General features: G+C 31.8%; 1 protein-coding gene across 4 annotated transcripts in view; it reads right to left on the reverse strand.

The window, feature by feature from the left end:
* Nucleotides 1-12,492: 12,492 nt before the first annotated feature.
* Nucleotides 12,493-24,613, reverse strand: part of RhoU (ras homolog family member U) — a 63,376-nt gene continuing 51,255 nt past the window's right edge. For all 4 annotated transcript variants that reach the window (XM_086838181.1, XM_086838183.1, XM_086838182.1 and 1 more), the window contains 5 exons: nucleotides 21,178-21,322; nucleotides 20,922-21,062; nucleotides 15,043-15,302; nucleotides 14,800-14,892; nucleotides 12,493-13,054 (listed from right to left, as the gene is read on the reverse strand). In XM_086838181.1, the coding sequence (XP_086694307.1) occupies nucleotides 12,950-13,054; nucleotides 14,800-14,892; nucleotides 15,043-15,302; nucleotides 20,922-21,062; nucleotides 21,178-21,322 (744 nt within the window). In that variant the 3' untranslated portion in view covers nucleotides 12,493-12,949. The remainder of the gene's footprint in view (nucleotides 13,055-14,799; nucleotides 14,893-15,042; nucleotides 15,303-20,921; nucleotides 21,063-21,177; nucleotides 21,323-24,613) is intronic.

A 24,613-nucleotide genomic window follows, 5' to 3' on the forward strand; every position in this document is an offset into this window, starting at 1 on the left:
TTTAAGAATCTTGCAGAGGAAAATATAATTTTTTTCAGTGAAGGAGCCATTTCCGACCCTATAAACTATATATATTCTTGATCAGCATTAGCAGGCGAATCTTTCTGGCCATCTCAGGTAGCAAAACAAGCATTTCCAATTTTTTGAAAAAAAATGAAAGGGGTTACATCGTTAAAATTGTGAAAAATCTAAAAAATAATTGGATTTCTTAAAAAGGTAAATTTAGTATGCAGATTTGTTAGGCGCCAAACAACTAACTCAGGAGCGGTTTCCGAATTGAAATTAATGCAGTTTTGGCGAAGTTATGCGATTTTTAATCTTTGACTGTCCCAAAAAATACTACAAAATTATAAAGTACAAATTTCGATTTTAAGAATCTTGCAGAGGAAAATATAATTTTTTTCAGTGAAGGAGCCATTTCCGACCCTATAAACTATATATATTCTTGATCAGCATTAGCAGGCGAATCTTTCTGGCCATCTCAGGTAGCAAAACAAGCATTTCCAATTTTTTGAAAAAAAAATGAAAGGGGTTACATCGTTAAAATTGTGAAAAATCTAAAAAATAATTGGATTTCTTAAAAAGGTAAATTTAGTATGCAGATTTGTTAGGCGCCAAACAACTAACTCAGGAGCGGTTTCCGAATTGAAATTAATGCAGTTTTGGCGAAGTTATGCGATTTTTAAACTTTGACTGTCCCAAAAAATACTACAAAATTATAAAGTACAAATTTCGATTTTAAGAATCTTGCAGAGGAAAATATAATTTTTTTCAGTGAAGGAGCCATTTCCGACCCTATAAACTATATATATTCTTGATCAGCATTAGCAGGCGAATCTTTCTGGCCATCTCAGGTAGCAAAACAAGCATTTCCAATTTTTTGAAAAAAAATGAAAGGGGTTACATCGTTAAAATTGTGAAAAATCTAAAAAATAATTGGATTTCTTAAAAAGGTAAATTTAGTATGCAGATTTGTTAGGCGCCAAACAACTAACTCAGGAGCGGTTTCCGAATTGAAATTAATGCAGTTTTGGCGAAGTTATGCGATTTTTAAACTTTGACTGTCCCAAAAAATACTACAAAATTAAAAAGTACAAATTTCGATTTTAAGAATCTTGCAGAGGAAAATATAATTTTTTTCAGTGAAGGAGCCATTTCCGACCCTATAAACTATATATATTCTTGATCAGCATTAGCAGGCGAATCTTTCTGGCCATCTCAGGTAGCAAAACAAGCATTTCCAATTTTTTGAAAAAAATGAAAGGGGTTACATCGTTAAAATTGTGAAAAATCTAAAAAATAATTGGATTTCTTAAAAAGGTAAATTTAGTATGCAGATTTGTTAGGCGCCAAACAACTAACTCAGGAGCGGTTTCCGAATTGAAATTAATGCAGTTTTGGCGAAGTTATGCGATTTTTAAACTTTGACTGTCCCAAAAAATACTACAAAATTAAAAAGTACAAATTTCGATTTTAAGAATCTTGCAGAGGAAAATATAATTTTTTTCAGTGAAGGAGCCATTTCCGACCCTATAAACTATATATATTCTTGATCAGCATTAGCAGGCGAATCTTTCTGGCCATCTCAGGTAGCAAAACAAGCATTTCCAATTTTTTGAAAAAAATGAAAGGGGTTACATCGTTAAAATTGTGAAAAATCTAAAAAATAATTGGATTTCTTAAAAAGGTAAATTTAGTATGCAGATTTGTTAGGCGCCAAACAACTAACTCAGGAGCGGTTTCCGAATTGAAATTAATGCAGTTTTGGCGAAGTTATGCGATTTTTAATCTTTGACTGTCCCAAAAAATACTACAAAATTATAAAGTACAAATTTCGATTTTAAGAATCTTGCAGAGGAAAATATAATTTTTTTCAGTGAAGGAGCCATTTCCGACCCTATAAACTATATATATTCTTGATCAGCATTAGCAGGCGAATCTTTCTGGCCATCTCAGGTAGCAAAACAAGCATTTCCAATTTTTTGAAAAAAATGAAAGGGGTTACATCGTTAAAATTGTGAAAAATCTAAAAAATAATTGGATTTCTTAAAAAGGTAAATTTAGTATGCAGATTTGTTAGGCGCCAAACAACTAACTCAGGAGCGGTTTCCGAATTGAAATTAATGCAGTTTTGGCGAAGTTATGCGATTTTTAAACTTTGACTGTCCCAAAAAATACTACAAAATTAAAAAGTACAAATTTCGATTTTAAGAATCTTGCAGAGGAAAATATAATTTTTTTCAGTGAAGGAGCCATTTCCGACCCTATAAACTATATATATTCTTGATCAGCATTAGCAGGCGAATCTTTCTGGCCATCTCAGGTAGCAAAACAAGCATTTCCAATTTTTTGAAAAAAAAATGAAAGGGGTTACATCGTTAAAATTGTGAAAAATCTAAAAAATAATTGGATTTCTTAAAAAGGTAAATTTAGTATGCAGATTTGTTAGGCGCCAAACAACTAACTCAGGAGCGGTTTCCGAATTGAAATTAATGCAGTTTTGGCGAAGTTATGCGATTTTTAAACTTTGACTGTCCCAAAAAATACTACAAAATTAAAAAGTACAAATTTCGATTTTAAGAATCTTGCAGAGGAAAATATAATTTTTTTCAGTGAAGGAGCCATTTCCGACCCTATAAACTATATATATTCTTGATCAGCATTAGCAGGCGAATCTTTCTGGCCATCTCAGGTAGCAAAACAAGCATTTCCAATTTTTTGAAAAAAATGAAAGGGGTTACATCGTTAAAATTGTGAAAAATCTAAAAAATAATTGGATTTCTTAAAAAGGTAAATTTAGAATGCAGATTTGTTAGGCGCCAAACAACTAACTCAGGAGCGGTTTCCGAATTGAAATTAATGCAGTTTTGGCGAAGTTATGCGATTTTTAATCTTTGACTGTCCCAAAAAATACTACAAAATTATAAAGTACAAATTTCGATTTTAAGAATCTTGCAGAGGAAAATATAATTTTTTTCAGTGAAGGAGCCATTTCCGACCCTATAAACTATATATATTCTTGATCAGCATTAACAGGCGAATCTTTCTGGCCATCTCAGGTAGCAAAACAAGCATTTCCAATTTTTTGAAAAAAATGAAAGGGGTTACATCGTTAAAATTGTGAAAAATCTAAAAAATAATTGGATTTCTTAAAAAGGTAAATTTAGTATGCAGATTTGTTAGGCGCCAAACAACTAACTCAGGAGCGGTTTCCGAATTGAAATTAATGCAGTTTTGGCGAAGTTATGCGATTTTTAAACTTTGACTGTCCCAAAAAATACTACAAAATTAAAAAGTACAAATTTCGATTTTAAGAATCTTGCAGAGGAAAATATAATTTTTTTCAGTGAAGGAGCCATTTCCGACCCTATAAACTATATATATTCTTGATCAGCATTAGCAGGCGAATCTTTCTGGCCATCTCAGGTAGCAAAACAAGCATTTCCAATTTTTTGAAAAAAATGAAAGGGGTTACATCGTTAAAATTGTGAAAAATCTAAAAAATAATTGGATTTCTTAAAAAGGTAAATTTAGTATGCAGATTTGTTAGGCGCCAAACAACTAACTCAGGAGCGGTTTCCGAATTGAAATTAATGCAGTTTTGGCGAAGTTATGCGATTTTTAATCTTTGACTGTCCCAAAAAATACTACAAAATTAAAAAGTACAAATTTCGATTTTAAGAATATTGCAGAGGAAAATATAATTTTTTTCAGTGAAGGAGCCATTTCCGACCCTATAAACTATATATATTCTTGATCAGCATTAACAGGCGAATCTTTCTGGCCATCTCAGGTAGCAAAACAAGCATTTCCAATTTTTTGAAAAAAATGAAAGGGGTTACATCGTTAAAATTGTGAAAAATCTAAAAAATAATTGGATTTCTTAAAAAGGTAAATTTAGTATGCAGATTTGTTAGGCGCCAAACAACTAACTCAGGAGCGGTTTCCGAATTGAAATTAATGCAGTTTTGGCGAAGTTATGCGATTTTTAATCTTTGACTGTCCCAAAAAATACTACAAAATTATAAAGTACAAATTTCGATTTTAAGAATCTTGCAGAGGAAAATATAATTTTTTTCAGTGAAGGAGCCATTTCCGACCCTATAAACTATATATATTCTTGATCAGCATTAGCAGGCGAATCTTTCTGGCCATCTCAGGTAGCAAAACAAGCATTTCCAATTTTTTGAAAAAAAAATGAAAGGGGTTACATCGTTAAAATTGTGAAAAATCTAAAAAATAATTGGATTTCTTAAAAAGGTAAATTTAGTATGCAGATTTGTTAGGCGCCAAACAACTAACTCAGGAGCGGTTTCCGAATTGAAATTAATGCAGTTTTGGCGAAGTTATGCGATTTTTAAACTTTGACTGTCCCAAAAAATACTACAAAATTAAAAAGTACAAATTTCGATTTTAAGAATCTTGCAGAGGAAAATATAATTTTTTTCAGTGAAGGAGCCATTTCCGACCCTATAAACTATATATATTCTTGATCAGCATTAGCAGGCGAATCTTTCTGGCCATCTCAGGTAGCAAAACAAGCATTTCCAATTTTTTGAAAAAAATGAAAGGGGTTACATCGTTAAAATTGTGAAAAATCTAAAAAATAATTGGATTTCTTAAAAAGGTAAATTTAGTATGCAGATTTGTTAGGCGCCAAACAACTAACTCAGGAGCGGTTTCCGAATTGAAATTAATGCAGTTTTGGCGAAGTTATGCGATTTTTAATCTTTGACTGTCCCAAAAAATACTACAAAATTAAAAAGTACAAATTTCGATTTTAAGAATCTTGCAGAGGAAAATATAATTTTTTTCAGTGAAGGAGCCATTTCCGACCCTATAAACTATATATATTCTTGATCAGCATTAGCAGGCGAATCTTTCTGGCCATCTCAGGTAGCAAAACAAGCATTTCCAATTTTAAAAAAAAAATGAAAGGGGTTACATCGTTAAAATTGTGAAAAATCTAAAAAATAATTGGATTTCTTAAAAAGGTAAATTTAGTATGCAGATTTGTTAGGCGCCAAACAACTAACTCAGGAGCGGTTTCCGAATTGAAATTAATGCAGTTTTGGCGAAGTTATGCGATTTTTAAACTTTGACTGTCCCAAAAAATACTACAAAATTAAAAAGTACAAATTTCGATTTTAAGAATCTTGCAGAGGAAAATATAATTTTTTTCAGTGAAGGAGCCATTTCCGACCCTATAAACTATATATATTCTTGATCAGCATTAGCAGGCGAATCTTTCTGGCCATCTCAGGTAGCAAAACAAGCATTTCCAATTTTTTGAAAAAAATGAAAGGGGTTACATCGTTAAAATTGTGAAAAATCTAAAAAATAATTGGATTTCTTAAAAAGGTAAATTTAGTATGCAGATTTGTTAGGCGCCAAACAACTAACTCAGGAGCGGTTTCCGAATTGAAATTAATGCAGTTTTGGCGAAGTTATGCGATTTTTAAACTTTGACTGTCCCAAAAAATACTACAAAATTATAAAGTACAAATTTCGATTTTAAGAATCTTGCAGAGGAAAATATAATTTTTTTCAGTGAAGGAGCCATTTCCGACCCTATAAACTATATATATTCTTGATCAGCATTAACAGGCGAATCTTTCTGGCCATCTCAGGTAGCAAAACAAGCATTTCCAATTTTTTGAAAAAAATGAAAGGGGTTACATCGTTAAAATTGTGAAAAATCTAAAAAATAATTGGATTTCTTAAAAAGGTAAATTTAGTATGCAGATTTGTTAGGCGCCAAACAACTAACTCAGGAGCGGTTTCCGAATTGAAATTAATGCAGTTTTGGCGAAGTTATGCGATTTTTAAACTTTGACTGTCCCAAAAAATACTACAAAATTAAAAAGTACAAATTTCGATTTTAAGAATCTTGCAGAGGAAAATATAATTTTTTTCAGTGAAGGAGCCATTTCCGACCCTATAAACTATATATATTCTTGATCAGCATTAGCAGGCGAATCTTTCTGGCCATCTCAGGTAGCAAAACAAGCATTTCCAATTTTTTGAAAAAAATGAAAGGGGTTACATCGTTAAAATTGTGAAAAATCTAAAAAATAATTGGATTTCTTAAAAAGGTAAATTTAGTATGCAGATTTGTTAGGCGCCAAACAACTAACTCAGGAGCGGTTTCCGAATTGAAATTAATGCAGTTTTGGCGAAGTTATGCGATTTTTAATCTTTGACTGTCCCAAAAAATACTACAAAATTATAAAGTACAAATTTCGATTTTAAGAATCTTGCAGAGGAAAATATAATTTTTTTCAGTGAAGGAGCCATTTCCGACCCTATAAACTATATATATTCTTGATCAGCATTAGCAGGCGAATCTTTCTGGCCATCTCAGGTAGCAAAACAAGCATTTCCAATTTTTTGAAAAAAAATGAAAGGGGTTACATCGTTAAAATTGTGAAAAATCTAAAAAATAATTGGATTTCTTAAAAAGGTAAATTTAGTATGCAGATTTGTTAGGCGCCAAACAACTAACTCAGGAGCGGTTTCCGAATTGAAATTAATGCAGTTTTGGCGAAGTTATGCGATTTTTAAACTTTGACTGTCCCAAAAAATACTACAAAATTAAAAAGTACAAATTTCGATTTTAAGAATCTTGCAGAGGAAAATATAATTTTTTTCAGTGAAGGAGCCATTTCCGACCCTATAAACTATATATATTCTTGATCAGCATTAGCAGGCGAATCTTTCTGGCCATCTCAGGTAGCAAAACAAGCATTTCCAATTTTTTGAAAAAAATGAAAGGGGTTACATCGTTAAAATTGTGAAAAATCTAAAAAATAATTGGATTTCTTAAAAAGGTAAATTTAGTATGCAGATTTGTTAGGCGCCAAACAACTAACTCAGGAGCGGTTTCCGAATTGAAATTAATGCAGTTTTGGCGAAGTTATGCGATTTTTAAACTTTGACTGTCCCAAAAAATACTACAAAATTAAAAAGTACAAATTTCGATTTTAAGAATCTTGCAGAGGAAAATATAATTTTTTTCAGTGAAGGAGCCATTTCCGACCCTATAAACTATATATATTCTTGATCAGCATTAACAGGCGAATCTTTCTGGCCATCTCAGGTAGCAAAACAAGCATTTCCAATTTTTTGAAAAAAATGAAAGGGGTTACATCGTTAAAATTGTGAAAAATCTAAAAAATAATTGGATTTCTTAAAAAGGTAAATTTAGTATGCAGATTTGTTAGGCGCCAAACAACTAACTCAGGAGCGGTTTCCGAATTGAAATTAATGCAGTTTTGGCGAAGTTATGCGATTTTTAAACTTTGACTGTCCCAAAAAATACTACAAAATTATAAAGTACAAATTTCGATTTTAAGAATCTTGCAGAGGAAAATATAATTTTTTTCAGTGAAGGAGCCATTTCCGACCCTATAAACTATATATATTCTTGATCAGCATTAACAGGCGAATCTTTCTGACCATCTCAGGTAGCAAAACAAGCATTTCCAATTTTTTGAAAAAAAAAATGAAAGGGGTTACATCGTTAAAATTGTGAAAAATCTAAAAAATAATTGGATTTCTTAAAAAGGTAAATTTAGAATGCAGATTTGTTAGGCGCCAAACAACTAACTCAGGAGCGGTTTCCGAATTGAAATTAATGCAGTTTTGGCGAAGTTATGCGATTTTTAATCTTTGACTGTCCCAAAAAATACTACAAAATTATAAAGTACAAATTTCGATTTTAAGAATCTTGCAGAGGAAAATATAATTTTTTTCAGTGAAGGAGCCATTTCCGACCCTATAAACTATATATATTCTTGATCAGCATTAACAGGCGAATCTTTCTGGCCATCTCAGGTAGCAAAACAAGCATTTCCAATTTTTTGAAAAAAATGAAAGGGGTTACATCGTTAAAATTGTGAAAAATCTAAAAAATAATTGGATTTCATAAAAAGGTAAATTTAGTATGCAGATTTGTTAGGCGCCAAACAACTAACTCAGGAGCGGTTTCCGAATTGAAATTAATGCAGTTTTGGCGAAGTTATGCGATTTTTAAACTTTGACTGTCCCAAAAAATACTACAAAATTAAAAAGTACAAATTTCGATTTTAAGAATCTTGCAGAGGAAAATATAATTTTTTTCAGTGAAGGAGCCATTTCCGACCCTATAAACTATATATATTCTTGATCAGCATTAACAGGCGAATCTTTCTGGCCATCTCAGGTAGCAAAACAAGCATTTCCAATTTTTTGAAAAAAATGAAAGGGGTTACATCGTTAAAATTGTGAAAAATCTAAAAAATAATTGGATTTCATAAAAAGGTAAATTTAGTATGCAGATTTGTTAGGCGCCAAACAACTAACTCAGGAGCGGTTTCCGAATTGAAATTAATGCAGTTTTGGCGAAGTTATGCGATTTTTAAACTTTGACTGTCCCAAAAAATACTACAAAATTAAAAAGTACAAATTTCGATTTTAAGAATCTTGCAGAGGAAAATATAATTTTTTTCAGTGAAGGAGCCATTTCCGACCCTATAAACTATATATATTCTTGATCAGCATTAGCAGGCGAATCTTTCTGGCCATCTCAGGTAGCAAAACAAGCATTTCCAATTTTTTGAAAAAAAATGAAAGGGGTTACATCGTTAAAATTGTGAAAAATCTAAAAAATAATTGGATTTCTTAAAAAGGTAAATTTAGAATGCAGATTTGTTAGGCGCCAAACAACTAACTCAGGAGCGGTTTCCGAATTGAAATTAATGCAGTTTTGGCGAAGTTATGCGATTTTTAATCTTTGACTGTCCCAAAAAATACTACAAAATTATAAAGTACAAATTTCGATTTTAAGAATCTTGCAGAGGAAAATATAATTTTTTTCAGTGAAGGAGCCATTTCCGACCCTATAAACTATATATATTCTTGATCAGCATTAACAGGCGAATCTTTCTGGCCATCTCAGGTAGCAAAACAAGCATTTCCAATTTTTTGAAAAAAATGAAAGGGGTTACATCGTTAAAATTGTGAAAAATCTAAAAAATAATTGGATTTCTTAAAAAGGTAAATTTAGTATGCAGATTTGTTAGGCGCCAAACAACTAACTCAGGAGCGGTTTCCGAATTGAAATTAATGCAGTTTTGGCGAAGTTATGCGATTTTTAAACTTTGACTGTCCCAAAAAATACTACAAAATTATAAAGTACAAATTTCGATTTTAAGAATCTTGCAGAGGAAAATATAATTTTTTTCAGTGAAGGAGCCATTTCCGACCCTATAAACTATATATATTCTTGATCAGCATTAGCAGGCGAATCTTTCTGGCCATCTCAGGTAGCAAAACAAGCATTTCCAATTTTTTGAAAAAAAATGAAAGGGGTTACATCGTTAAAATTGTGAAAAATCTAAAAAATAATTGGATTTCTTAAAAAGGTAAATTTAGTATGCAGATTTGTTAGGCGCCAAACAACTAACTCAGGAGCGGTTTCCGAATTGAAATTAATGCAGTTTTGGCGAAGTTATGCGATTTTTAAACTTTGACTGTCCCAAAAAATACTACAAAATTAAAAAGTACAAATTTCGATTTTAAGAATCTTGCAGAGGAAAATATAATTTTTTTCAGTGAAGGAGCCATTTCCGACCCTATAAACTATATATATTCTTGATCAGCATTAGCAGGCGAATCTTTCTGGCCATCTCAGGTAGCAAAACAAGCATTTCCAATTTTTTGAAAAAAATGAAAGGGGTTACATCGTTAAAATTGTGAAAAATCTAAAAAATAATTGGATTTCTTAAAAAGGTAAATTTAGTATGCAGATTTGTTAGGCGCCAAACAACTAACTCAGGAGCGGTTTCCGAATTGAAATTAATGCAGTTTTGGCGAAGTTATGCGATTTTTAAACTTTGACTGTCCCAAAAAATACTACAAAATTAAAAAGTACAAATTTCGATTTTAAGAATCTTGCAGAGGAAAATATAATTTTTTTCAGTGAAGGAGCCATTTCCGACCCTATAAACTATATATATTCTTGATCAGCATTAGCAGGCGAATCTTTCTGGCCATCTCAGGTAGCAAAACAAGCATTTCCAATTTTTTGAAAAAAAAATTTAAGGGGTTACATCGTTAAAATTGTGAAAAATCTAAAAAATAATTGGATTTCTTAAAAAGGTAAATTTAGAATGCAGATTTGTTAGGCGCCAAACAACTAACTCAGGAGCGGTTTCCGAATTGAAATTAATGCAGTTTTGGCGAAGTTATGCGATTTTTAAACTTTGACTGTCCCAAAAAATACTACAAAATTAAAAAGTACAAATTTCGATTTTAAGAATCTTGCAGAGGAAAATATAATTTTTTTCAGTGAAGGAGCCATTTCCGACCCTATAAACTATATATATTCTTGATCAGCATTAGCAGGCGAATCTTTCTGGCCATCTCAGGTAGCAAAACAAGCATTTCCAATTTTTTGAAAAAAAATGAAAGGGGTTATATCGTTAAAATTGTGAAAAATCTAAAAAATAATTGGATTTCATAAAAAGGTAAATTTAGTATGCAGATTTGTTAGGCGCCAAACAACTAACTCAGGAGCGGTTTCCGAATTGAAATTAATGCAGTTTTGGCGAAGTTATGCGATTTTTAAACTTTGACTGTCCCAAAAAATACTACAAAATTAAAAAGTACAAATTTCGATTTTAAGAATCTTGCAGAGGAAAATATAATTTTTTTCAGTGAAGGAGCCATTTCCGACCCTATAAACTATATATATTCTTGATCAGCATTAGCAGGCGAATCTTTCTGGCCATCTCAGGTAGCAAAACAAGCATTTCCAATTTTTTGAAAAAAAAATGTAAGGGGTTACATCGTTAAAATTGTGAAAAATCTAAAAAATAATTGGATTTCTTAAAAAGGTAAATTTAGTATGCAGATTTGTTAGGCGCCAAACAACTAACTCAGGAGCGGTTTCCGAATTGAAATTAATGCAGTTTTGGCGAAGTTATGCGATTTTTAAACTTTGACTGTCCCAAAAAATACTACAAAATTAAAAAGTACAAATTTCGATTTTAAGAATCTTGCAGAGGAAAATATAATTTTTTTCAGTGAAGGAGCCATTTCCGACCCTATAAACTATATATATTCTTGATCAGCATTAGCAGGCGAATCTTTCTGGCCATCTCAGGTAGCAAAACAAGCATTTCCAATTTTTTGAAAAAAATGAAAGGGGTTACATCGTTAAAATTGTGAAAAATCTAAAAAATAATTGGATTTCTTAAAAAGGTAAATTTAGTATGCAGATTTGTTAGGCGCCAAACAACTAACTCAGGAGCGGTTTCCGAATTGAAATTAATGCAGTTTTGGCGAAGTTATGCGATTTTTAAACTTTGACTGTCCCAAAAAATACTACAAAATTAAAAAGTACAAATTTCGATTTTAAGAATCTTGCAGAGGAAAATATAATTTTTTTCAGTGAAGGAGCCATTTCCGACCCTATAAACTATATATATTCTTGATCAGCATTAACAGGCGAATCTTTCTGGCCATCTCAGGTAGCAAAACAAGCATTTCCAATTTTTTGAAAAAAATGAAAGGGGTTACATCGTTAAAATTGTGAAAAATCTAAAAAATAATTGGACTTCATAAAAAGGTAAATTTAGAATGCAGATTTGTTTGGCGACAAACAACTAACTCAGGAGCGGTTTCCGAATTGAAATTAGTGCAGTTTTGGCGAAGTTATGCGATTTTTAAACTTTGACTGTCCCAAAATATACTACAAAATTATAAAGTACAAATTTCGATTTTAAGAATCTTGCAGAGGAAAATATAAAATTTTTCAGTAAAGGTGCCATTTCCGGCCCTATAAACTATATATATTCTTGATCAGCATTAACAGGCGAATCTTTCTGGCCATCTCAGGTAGCAAAACAAGCATTTCCAATTTTTTGAAAAAAAAAATGTAAGGGGTTACATCGTTAAAATTGTGAAAAATCTAAAAAATAATTGGATTTCTTAAAAAGGTAAAAATAAACTACATTTATATATTTTTGATCAGCATTGACTGAAATAATAATACCCAGGAAGGGTATAAAAAAAAAACTTCTTTTACTTTTCACAAATCCCATTTATTGTTAAATACCTTTAGCGGCGATTATTTTAGATATTTAAAATGTCTTGTAAATTCCTTATTGTCCGAATGTTTTCTTTTTTTGTCATGTTTTTTTCTAATAAACTGGGCATCGGCAAAGGGGCGCAGGGATAACTTGGCAAGTTTTTCCTTTAGCTTTGGATTTTCCTCAACTTTGCCCCCTTAGAGACTGCTGCATGTGCGTTGTGTTTACTTTACCGAGAGTCGCGACAAATGTTGTTGTTTTCTGGGTTGAAGGCAAAGGCCTCGGACAACCCTCGAGAATTTATTATTATTATTATTATTTCCCAGCACTTATGGCATTAGGCAGCCAAATTATTCGGAAAGTCAGGTCCGGAGTCTCTCCCCCTTAGGAAATTCAATTTAGAAAAGACAACCTTGACTTTTGGATTTGTTTGTTTCGCTTTCATATTTAATGTTGCCTTCGATATACAAATATTTAAAATATATATTTGCTTAGAATGTAATGCTTAAAATGGATGGAATGATGTAACATGGTTCAGTGTGTTTTTTATGTGTTTTTTATAATGTTTAAATAGTGTTAAGACTACAAAGAGTGAGAGTGAACATGAGTACAAGTAAAAAATATAATATATAATGCATGAACTAAACCAGTTCAAATTCATATATTATAAGCTTCTTCTTCTCTTTTTTTAATGTTTATTTTAGTTTATGTATATAGATCAGTCTGTGTGCATGCACGGCTAACGAAAGTCTCTCTTAAAAAAAAAATATATATCTCATATATAAATAATCGCAATTAAATAGTTATTCGCATTAATAAAAAAAATATATATATATATTAATATATATTATAATAAAGAATCGTGTTGATTTTCCTCAGGCCAGGCAAAAGAGTTTCCGCCAAAAGGAGGGCGTGGGCGGCAGGGTGGTGGGCACAAGTCCCTCCCAAATGGCTGTGTCGAACACATCCTTGACTTTGTCCTGCGAACAAAATAGAGAGAAAATAATACAATTAATAATCACTGGCTAATTAAATCAATAAGGCGAAAAACAAAAAATAAAAAATAGTTATACTGCCGCACTAATTACAAACTTCTGTGCGTCAGATTAAATATTTAGCCTATAATTAACACACCAATGTTTGTGCATTCATTAAAATTATAGAACAAAAAACTAATTCAGTTTCAAATTCCTTTGGCTAATAATATATGCATAATATGGGAAATCTATGCAGAACATTAAGCGTTTCTTTTGCATAATTTATTTACACAATTTAAAGCATACAAAACGTATTTATTTCGTAGAGTGAAAGTGAGCTGAAATTAAGCTCTTGTAATATTTAAATAAATTGAAAGACAATTAAATATATGTACATATATATAAATATAAATATATATAAATATAAATATACAAATATTTCAAATATACAGAAAGTTCTTTCCTTTTAATAAATCTTTTGTTCTTGAACAAATTCTGCTTTTAACTTTAGACTAATTATATGCTTCATATTCCTTTTTTTTTATATTTTTATTACTCATAAATTGCACACCAAACTTTCTTCTTTCTTTTCTCTTTATTTATATTTTTACTACAGTTTCCCTGACATAAATTATAAAAATTCTGTATTCCCCCTCTCTGTTTCTGAGTCGCTTTGGGAGATCAAAAGTCAGCTTATATATTCCCGGAAGTTTCTTTACCAAAAATCAGACATCTCCACTTGCCCAAAGGCATTGCAACTTAATCGGGGTATTATATATACATATATATAAATATATATTCATATAGTTCTTATTTCCACTCTCGCAACAAATTGTCATCATCATCATCATCATCATCTGCCAAGTGCTGTATAATTTGTTGCAATCGCTTCATCTTCTCGTTGTCGCCATCTTTTTCCGGACATGGGACATTTTCCACCTTCGGGGAAATCCACGCAGAGTGCAATGCACGGCGGCATTCATTCATTCGGAAGTGTTGGGGCAAACACAGGGTTTCCCCCATTTCCCAGGGAAAGCTCACAAAAAAAGAGGAGGGAAAAACCACACAATTATGATTATTGTGCGTCTGTCTGTGCGGGCACTGTGACAGGAGGACTCAAAAGGATGACGCCAAAGCAGCCAGGACAAGGAGCAGGAGCAGGGTAAAAAAGCAGGGAGCAGGAACAGGGAAAAGGAGCAGGAAAAAGGAGCAGGGAAAAGGAGCAGGGAAAGAGATAAAGGAGCAAGAGCAGGGAAAAGGGAGCAGGGAAAAGGAGCAGGGAACAGGGAACAGGAGCAGGGAACAGGAGCAGGGAACAGGAGCAGCAGCTCCCTTAGGACTAGTCCCTGGCTCTGACTCTGGACTGCGGAAATTCGCTGGGGTTTTTTTTTTTATTTTATCCAAGCCTGCATCTTGTGACTCTACCAAAAATACCCTTCATAAGGTTTCATTCAGAGGTTTTTAGGTTTCTGCCAAAGTTAACTACAATTTACCTTTAAAACTAGTAAAAGTTTTAAGTTATAAACCATAAATATTCCTTAAAGTTTCCCAAAAACTCATGTACTTAATTATTTATTCCCTAAAACTAAAGGGTATCTTTTGCTTCTCCAGCATCCTTTTTTTTTGTCAAGTGTTTACACACAGTCGCTGTGAAGTCAGAGCAATGACTTTGTCTGCCTTTTGGCTTTAATTAATATGAGGTAAGCCCCTTTCCCCTCTCCCTAGTTAGTTAGATAAACTACACTCACCTGTGTGGCTGACGAAGTCTCAATGTATTTTGCGCCAATTGTTGTTGCCAAATCCCAGGCGTCTGCATATGAAATTGCTTTCTCGCCATTTGTCTGCCGAAGAAAAAGAAAGAAATCAAATTTAGTTGGCCTTCAGGCAAATAAAATAAGAATTTCATAAATATTTCAATCACAATCAGATACAAATAACTAATGTAAGCAGCAGCATTCATAAATCAAATCAAATCAGGAACCAAAACCCACCTGCAGTTTATTAAGAACATTCGAATTGGAGCGAAGATCGGCCTGCGTTCCCACCAAAATCAAAGCGGCCTTGGTTTTGGCAAATTTGGGAGCCCATTTTGCTTTGATGGCTCGAAATGTTTCCGGTTTCACCACCGAAAAGCAAAGCAGAAAGACATCGCTATCGGGATAACAGAGTTCCCTCAAAGGATCCAGTGTGTCCTGGCCGGCGGTATCACAGAGCGTCAAATGCACAGGACTCTCGTTCACATTGACATCGGCTAAAAGGAAGAAAGGATTAAATAATAAGAGAGAAAATTCAAAACTTTGAAAGGAAAACCTTTCAATGGGTTATCAAGAAATTATTGAAATATATTAAAGAATATTTTAACATTTATAATTTAGAATATAAAATAATATAAAGAATAAAAGAATATTAAAATATTCTTGTCAAAGATGTATTGCCTTAAAAGATACATATTTTAAAATACTAAAAAATACTTTTCACCTATTTATTATCTTCATAAATACAGTTTCAACAATAATTAAATACATGATAATTCATTAAAAGTGCCCAAGAAAGTATATTCTTTTAATTTTAAAGGTATAAATTCTCAATTGCAGAAATCTGCCTTAAGCTTGCTTGCTTGAATTATATTAAAAAATATGACTTTTTAACAACATTACTCTGTATTTTTCTTTATAAATACAAAAATTATCTCAAATATTTAAAAAATAAGCCAGTCTTTTAAAAGATTGAAGGCAATTTCATATCATTATTACCACTTATTCGATCTGCGTTTATTTGCCAAATGAATCAATCAATCGGGATTGTGTATGTGTGTGTTTTTGTATGTGGCCTGGTTTAATTTAATTGCAAAATATGTAAATTACTCTTTTACTGAAACCCATCCCTCCCCCTTGCCCTTTAGCAATCCTTTTCTATTGGAATTTAATTTAATTTAATTTAAAATGCTTTACCAATCCTTTTGTCCCCTTCACGCAAAGTGCACATTTTTGGCATAACATTGAACAACACACACTCTCCACACACACACACACACACACACACGTTTTACGACAGGTAGTATCTCTGGTTGACCCACAGATACACAGATACACAGATACATATATACAGATACAATGGGTGGAAAATTGCAAATGCCAGAAATTTTGCCAATTCATTTGAGTTTCAGCCATTTTCCTCCCTTCTCACTCCCTTCCCTTCCTTCTTTTGCGGTTGAAATAAGTAAGCCATAATCTGAAATATGGCCTAGACCACTAACTAAATTAAAGTAAAACGAAATTGGTAAACATTGTTAAGTCAAGATTTAGAGACTACAATGTTCTGTCACAGAGATCTACATAAAATAAATGTGTCAAAAGTAAAGAAGATGATTTATTATATGAAAATATTAGCAAAGAAATAAAGTGTGGTTATATTCTAGTATTTAAAATCAAGTTCAAGCTGGAACTAAATCATAATTTGGGTTAATAAAGCATTAAAAAAATAAATATAAAATAATATTCTAGTCAGTTAATTTAATAAGAATGTGCTTAAGTACTTTAATTATTTTAGTTTTCCCTTTAATTAAACCTTTTACAGCTTAATTTTAAAGGATATTTTCCGCTGAGTTTGGGAGACTTTTGTCTTTGGTTAATGAATATTTACTTTTCCAGTTTTTTGTGCACAATGATAACATCCATTTAATTCTATCTAGCTTCTATATCTACATATGCACACACACCATTTTCCTCTCTACTCAAGACAAGAGGTAGGAAAACTCTCCCTCCCCCAGCAAGCACTAGCAATGGAAAATTCTAGCAAGTGAATTAGTAAAGGGAAATCCCCTCCCCTCTCTTTTTCCACTCTTTAAAAACAAAAAAAGGAAAAACACCCACTTTTCCCATGTGTTTTAAGCAAAGAACATTCATATTTAAACGCAGGTGAAAATGATTTGAATGATGGGTAAAAGAGGAGAAGCAGGACGAGTGCACACTTGGAAAACTTGAGGAAAGTTTGGACAATTTTGCACCTACAATTATAAACTTTATTTTGCAAATTGAGAATGTGACTTGAAATTAGAGAAATGGAAGAGATCCTTAACCTAGAACTGAATTTTAAACTTAAATCTGCAAATTGAAAACAATACTTAAAATTAATGAAAAAGAACTTGGTTTTAAAATTAAATTTGCATATTGAGAACTTAACTTTAAATTAAAGAAAAGAAAAAGATTACCTAGAACCTAAAACTTGGGTTTAAATTTAATTCAAAACATCACTTAAAATTTGTGAAAAGGAAAAGATAACTGACCTAGAATTTGGTTTTAAATTTACTTTGGAAATTGAGAACATGGTTTTTAATTAGAAAAAAAGTTTTCTTCAACTTGATTTTATACATAGGCGAATTGAGAACATGACTAGAAATTATAGAAAAAGAAAAGATAACTAAACCTAGAACTAGTTTTTAAACTTAACTCAAAACATGACTTAAAGTTAGTTAAAAATAATAGATAACTAAACTACAATTTGGTTTAAAACTTTATTTTGCTAATTGAGAAAACGGTTTTAAATTAGAGCAAAAGAAAAGATCAGTTTCTTTGAACTTGAACTTTTAAAATTAAATCGAAACCTGACTTGAAATTGGAAAAAAAAAAGATGAGATCATTGGACCTAGGACCTAGGACTTGGTTTTGAAATTAATTTTTCATATTGAGAACATGACTTGAAATTAGTGAAAAGGAAAAGATTACAAACCCACAATTTGGTTTTAAACTTAATTTTTCAAATTAAAAACATAAAACCAAGTTTTTTTTGAGAAAATAAAAAGATCAGTTTCCTTAATTCGGAACATGATTTGAAATTAAGGAAAAGATCACCTAGAACATAATTTGCAATTAGAGAAAGAGAAGAGATCACATTCCTTTAACTTGGTTTTTCACTTAATTTTACAAATTGAGAAAATGATTTCAAAAAATTAATGAGAGGGAAAAGATTAATTAGTACCTAGAACTTGTTTTTTAACTTAACTCAAAACATGACTTGAAAGATAACTATCCTACAATTTACTTTAAACTTTATTGTGAAAATAGGGATCATGGCTTGAAATATGATAAAATAAATAAAAAGAAAAGATCACGTAGAACCTAGAACTTGTTTTTAAACTTAATTCAAAACATGATTTGAAATTAGAGAAAAAGAAAAGCCCATTTTTCCACAACTTATATGTAAATTATATATTTAATACTTGAAATTTCCTTTAATTTTCCTCACTGTATCCTGGAAGGCCTATCTGATTTTTTTTGAGTCAAAATTGACCTCGCCGACTGGAATACAGCATGGCACACCCTCGAACACCTAGTCCTTCTCCTCCTCTGATGGGTGTGTGTGTGGGGTGTGTGGTGTGTGTGTCCTATCTAAAAGTTAATCATGGCTACCTTTCATTGAATGCAGCAGCAGCAGCAGCAAACAGCCTCCATTTTCCCTTCCACCTGTCCGACTGTGTTTGCCCAGCGTAAATAAAGTTGCCGCTGCACGGGGATTTTCCTTCATTTTCCTACATTTTCTTTTTGTATGAAACAAACCTGCAGGAGGCTGGGAAACTGCAACGCGAAGGTCGACCCATGGGTCCTGCACTGTGTGCAGGGCCTCATGTAAAATAAATTTAATTTTGTGCAGCGCATGAAATTCATGAACACATTTTTCGGGGGCAGAGAACCAAAAAAAAAAACAAGAAACCTGACATTGATGGAGGGAGGAGGAGTCACCTTAATAAAGTTTATTCATTCTAACAAAATTTGTCTTAGGTGAAAGTAAAAGCCAGGCCTTAAATAAATTAGTAAGGCTTTCCCAGTCATATAAGCAAGGTTTCAAGGTGTTTAATTAATATCTTCATTCAATAATTTCCCTTAAAACCTCTCTCTCTCTCTCTCTCTATTGTGGCCTTATCAGTGGCCACTGATTTCCTCTATTTTTCCTTATTTATCCCGCCAAAAAAAAAGGAAAAGTGGTATCAATGCCAACACACACACACACAAAGGCATTCAATGCTTTTAACCGCTTTTAACAAAAGGGAAATTGTTTGCCAGCTCAGCTGAAAATCGCTTTACGCCAAAAAGGAGAACAAAACACAACAGAAAAAAGAACTAAAGAAAGGAATAGAAAACTGAAACTGGAAAACTGTGGGAAAAAGAGGACAAAAGGCAAAGCATCGTTAGCGGTTGCCTCCTTTCTGTCAATCTCAGCTGGGGGGGGGGGAAACTCACGAGGAAAACTCCATTGAAAACACACACAAAGCAAGTGAGCAATTGTGTAATTGTGAGCTCAAAAGTCAGCTGTTGGGGCATTTTCCCCTCCTCACCTATTGACACCTAATTGAGGCTGCCATCTGTCAGCGATATATATAGAGTATATATAGTATATTTATATATATATATATATATATCCTTTTGTCTGTTCAACAACAACAGCAAAGACGGAATCCAGCGATTTCACGCACTTGGAGCAAGTCAATTAGCCAAGCAGATATCCTTTTACATCCTTGGCTCTCACTTAATTAGTTGGATAGACTAAGCAAAAAAAAAAAAAAAACAAAAGAAAACTTATGCTTAAAGGCAAAACTAGGCCAAAGAAAATATATATATATACCAAAAGGATAATAGAGTTCCTATTAGAATATAGAGCCTTTTATATACTCTCTCTTATTCAGTAAATTAATTTCTATGCTAATTTTATAATGTAAATCCTGAAATTTATCTATTACAATCTATATTGTAGGATTAGAAAGTTCGCTTAACTGATGTAGGATGTATTGTAGGATTAGAAAGTTCGCTTAACTGATGTATCCTGCCTTTAAGCAACTTCCTCGGCAGTTAAAGCCGCTCTTCAAGTACACAAAAAACGTTGTTCTCTTTAATAAAATATCTGCATTCCTTACATTTCTCTAAAGAAAAATAAGTAAAACAGAGGAAAAACAAAGTAAGCTGGTTATTAAATTAGCAGAAGAGCAGGTAAAAAGTTTGTATATATTTAAATTGTATATATTAAAAGGTTTCCTACATTTTTGTCTAACTTAAAGTAATTTGGAGAATATTTATATAATAATTTATCACTTTAAAGCTCAAATGTCGCAATTATTACCTAAAAAATTCCCACCTAGTGTAAAATATTAAATTATTCCTCTTTTACCTTAAGGCCAAACTTTATATAACTAAGTTTATCTCTTTTAGTAGCTGAATTTTTAGCCTCCAAAAACTCGAGTGTGCAAATTCATGCAAAATTTTATTTAAAATCAGCCCAAAGGCAGTCAGCCTGGGGTTACGATTTTCGGCAACCAAGGGTTAAGCATAATTCAATCAATTGCACATGAAACCTCATACCAAAAAAGGAAAACAAAGTCAAGTATCCACACACACACACACCCACACAAATTTTGTGTTGAATTACCACAACATTTTCAATTTTCCGTTCATTAAAATTCGTGAATAGCAGAAAAACTCACACTTCTCACACACTTGAAAAAAAAAGGAGTCAATGAGGATGCCAAGGCAATTCTATCCTCGTCTCAAGTAAATCTCCTCTCCCTTTCCCTTTATTCAACACCAATTTCCTTTTCTTTTTTTGCCTACTTCCGGCAACTGTGTTTCCTCGAAAACTCATCCCATCCCTCACGCGGAAAAACTCGGGGTAAAGATTTCACAAATTGGTTTTCAACAAAATGAAAAATTCATATACGTGCCAAGCCTCAGAGTCCCACTCGCTCCGCTTTCCCTCCCCTTAAATCGAAACGAAGGTCGAGGAAAAATGTGGGGAAAATGCGGGAAAAATCTTGGCATTTGAATGGAGGGATTGGAGGGGAAGAGAAGAGACGAGACCTGTTGAAAGAACGACGTCCACTCACCATTATAAATGTCTGAGGCCGTTGGTATGTGCTCGGGATTGAAGCGATTCTCCAGATACGAAAGGATCAAATTCGTCTTGCCCACGGCTCCATCGCCCACAAGGACGCACTTGATCGAGGGTTGAGATGGTGTGCTGCCAGCTATAAGGATAATAAAGTTAATAATATATTTAAAAAAAAATACAAAATAAGCTATGGGAATAATAACTAAATTATCCTCTTGCTTATGCGAATTTTTTCACCCTTTAAAACTCACTCTTTTTGCCACCTTTTTTGGTGTTTGTTGCCACTTCAGCTGCTGTTGAATTTGCTGCAGTTGTTTTCTTTGATTTACGTTTGCGCAATAAGAATTTAGATCCTTTGCCACTGCTGGCTGCACTTGTGTCACTCAGGGATTGTTGCTGTAAATTTAATACAATAAAAATTGATAAGTACATTAAAAAATAATACAAATTTAAAAAATAATGAGTATAAATTAATGTAATATAAATAATGATATAAATAATGAGTATAAATTGGGTTGATTCATTAACTAGATGTAACTAGATAAAAGCTTCATTTGAGCTGCATTTCAATATATCCTTGAATATAATATAAAACCAAACAAGACTTTATAACAGCATTGTATTATTTAATACATTTGTATATATCTTTCTATATACAACAAATTAATAATAAAGTTAAACCCTAAATTCTACATAAATTAAAGTAAAGTTCTGGCTTTTTAATATTGTTAAATAATATATTTAAAGTAACTGTCTCTAACAGTCAATTCTATATTAAATATAATCGAAAAATATAAATTTCCTTAACTTTTTATCACTTAATGGTCAGTAAGGTAACCAAGCTTAATAAAATAAATGAATTATCATTTAATTAATAGAAAAGTAAGCCCGTACATTAAATAATTCTTTACTTTATATAAAATCCCTTTATCATATATCGTTTAAATGCAGTTTTCAAGGCTAAGTACATTTTCTGCATTTAAACTTTCATCAAAATTAGATTATTTTGTTGCCGCATTTAATACCTTTCTATATTTTTTTCTATATACAACAAATTAATATACAATTTATTCTATAAATTATATATAAATTAAAGTTCAAATCAGGCTATTTAATATAATAAAATAATATATATGGAAAATTAAACTCTCACTAACTTTAAATTATATATTTAGAACATTCTCAAAATTTAATTTTCTTTCTCCTTTTCTGCTTAATTATTAGTAAGCAATATAAATAAAATATACGTTAACTTTTTATTATTAATCCCTATAAATGATGTCCTTAAAAAGCACTTTTCAAGATTCAATACATTAGCAACCATTGCTGCAGTTAGATTTCCATCAAAATTTGATTATTTTGCATTTAATACCTTTCTATATGTATATTTTTATATACAACAAATTAATATTTTATTTAAACTATAAATTTTATATAAATTAAAGTACAAATCAGGCTATTTAATATTATAAAATGGTATATATAAAACGTAAATTCTCCTTAATATATAAATATTAAGTATACTTGTAAAATTCCATTTCTTTTCTATTATTTTGCTTATAATTATCTAATGTATGTTACTTACTTTTAATATTAGTAAAGTAACTAATAAACTAAATAAAATAACCCTTAACTTTTTATCAAGTCCCTTTAAATAATGGCCTTAAAATGCACTTTTCGAGTCTCAACTAAATTTGCAACATTTGCTGCATTTAAATTTCCATCAAAATGTAATTATTAATACAATTCTGTATTTAATTCTATATACAACAAATATTCAATTTGAACTATAAATTTTATATAAATTAAAGTACAAAACAGGCTATTTAATATTATAAAATAATATATTGAAATGTTAACTCTCCTTAACTGTCTTTTATACATAAAATATACTTGTAAAATACAATGTACTTTTTCTTTTTACGCTTAATTATTAAAAAAAAAGTAAGCAACCTTAATAAAATAATTCTTTACTTCATGTAAAATCCCCTTAAATAATGTCCTTAAAATGCACTTTTCGAGTCTCAACTAAATTTGCAACATTTGCTGCATTTAGATTTCCATCAAAATTTGATTATTTTGTTGCCGCATTGCGTATACGCCCCATGAGTGTGTCTATGTGTGTGCTCCTTGCTCCTTGCCAAATGTTGCCAAGAAGAGTGGCAATTAAATAATGAAAGACAACAGATTGAGCCAGCTGTGTGTGTGTTAGTGTGTGTTGCATAGGTGTTGTTGTGGCTAAAGAGAGAGAGAGGGGGGGAAAGTGTGAACTAATGCCTAGCGCGACACTTTTGCCTCGCCCGACTAATTTAATATGCACATATAAATTAGTCAAGAAGACAGCAGATGGTCTGCGGGAAAAAGGAAAATGGAAGCGGATGTTCAAGAGACAGACAGATGAGAGAGAGAGAGAGAGAGAGAGAGAGAGAAAGAGAGTAAGAGAAAGAGACAGCGAGAGAGAGTCAGACTGACATATAAAAATCCTTGTAAGTGTTGCAACAACCGGAATTGAAGCCATTTTGTTTAATAAAATTGCGTATACGCCACTTTTCCCTTACTTTTCCTCTTAGTTTTGTTTCTATTTTTGCCTTAATTTTTTATGTTGAATTTTAATGTGATTACTTTAGTAAAATACACTCATTCCCCTATGGTTAAATATTTTGTTTTTTATTTGCAACGCTCAGTTAATAAATATTCTGCTTGTTTGATTTATTTCACTTGTTTTTTTAAACCAATTTAATTTATGAGCAACAGTTTGCAAATATTACTCTGCTGTTTGTTGATTAAATCAAAACGTTTAATGGCCAACGAAATGCTGCACTTGAATAAATCATTAAAAAAATTCAGGAAGATGGATAGAAGCAACTGATACCCAGGGATAAATATAGTATAATTTATATATACTTAAATTTAAATATTTACTAGTTCATTATACCCCACTTTACCATATATTTATACTCCGAAATTTCTCAATTTTTGTATATAAATTCCTTTAATTAATTATATATTCAACTGTAGCCATAAATAAATCACATTTAGAGTGAAAAACCAATGTTTTATTCATTTAAAATGGTTTTAGGATTAAAACCCATATACTATTTTGTATAAAGTTGCACATATTTCCCCCATATCAATCATTACATGTTACAATGGCCAATTACAGGGATACATATCGATCGGAAAAAGGCAGGGAAAAGTCCGGAAAACACAATCCAAGGGGGTGAAGAAACATATTTGCCAGACGCTATCTAAATCAATATCTAAATTGCTCTGCGTTTTGTCGTTGTCAACTTGAGAAGGTCGGTTGGTTGGTTTTCCGTTTCCACACCTTGCACACTTTTCCCTGCTACCCGCAGAGTTTTCCCAACGCTTTTGCCATTTTCCGCTTGTTAGGCGATAATATCGCATATACAAACACACACACGAAAAGAAAAACTTAAAGTTGAGTAAAAATATCCACACAATCGATAAGGCCAAAAGGGTTTGACCTTTTCAAAAATGAAATTGAAAAGAACTAGAGTCCAAAAATAAATAAATACAATCTGAAAAATCAGGCAATAGCTTGTAAACCAAATAAAAGCATTAACAAATTACTCAATGTTCTTGGTCATTCACATACACATTTTCATAGCCAGTTTTCCATTATTTTTATTCTCTCTTTAGGGAAAACTTTTTGGACTTTCGTTA

This window comes from Drosophila serrata, unplaced genomic scaffold, assembly GCF_035046125.1.
Source record: "Drosophila serrata isolate PLE 108 unplaced genomic scaffold, ASM3504612v1 contig_347, whole genome shotgun sequence".
In the NCBI taxonomy this organism is placed as follows: Eukaryota; Metazoa; Arthropoda; class Insecta; order Diptera; family Drosophilidae; genus Drosophila; species Drosophila serrata.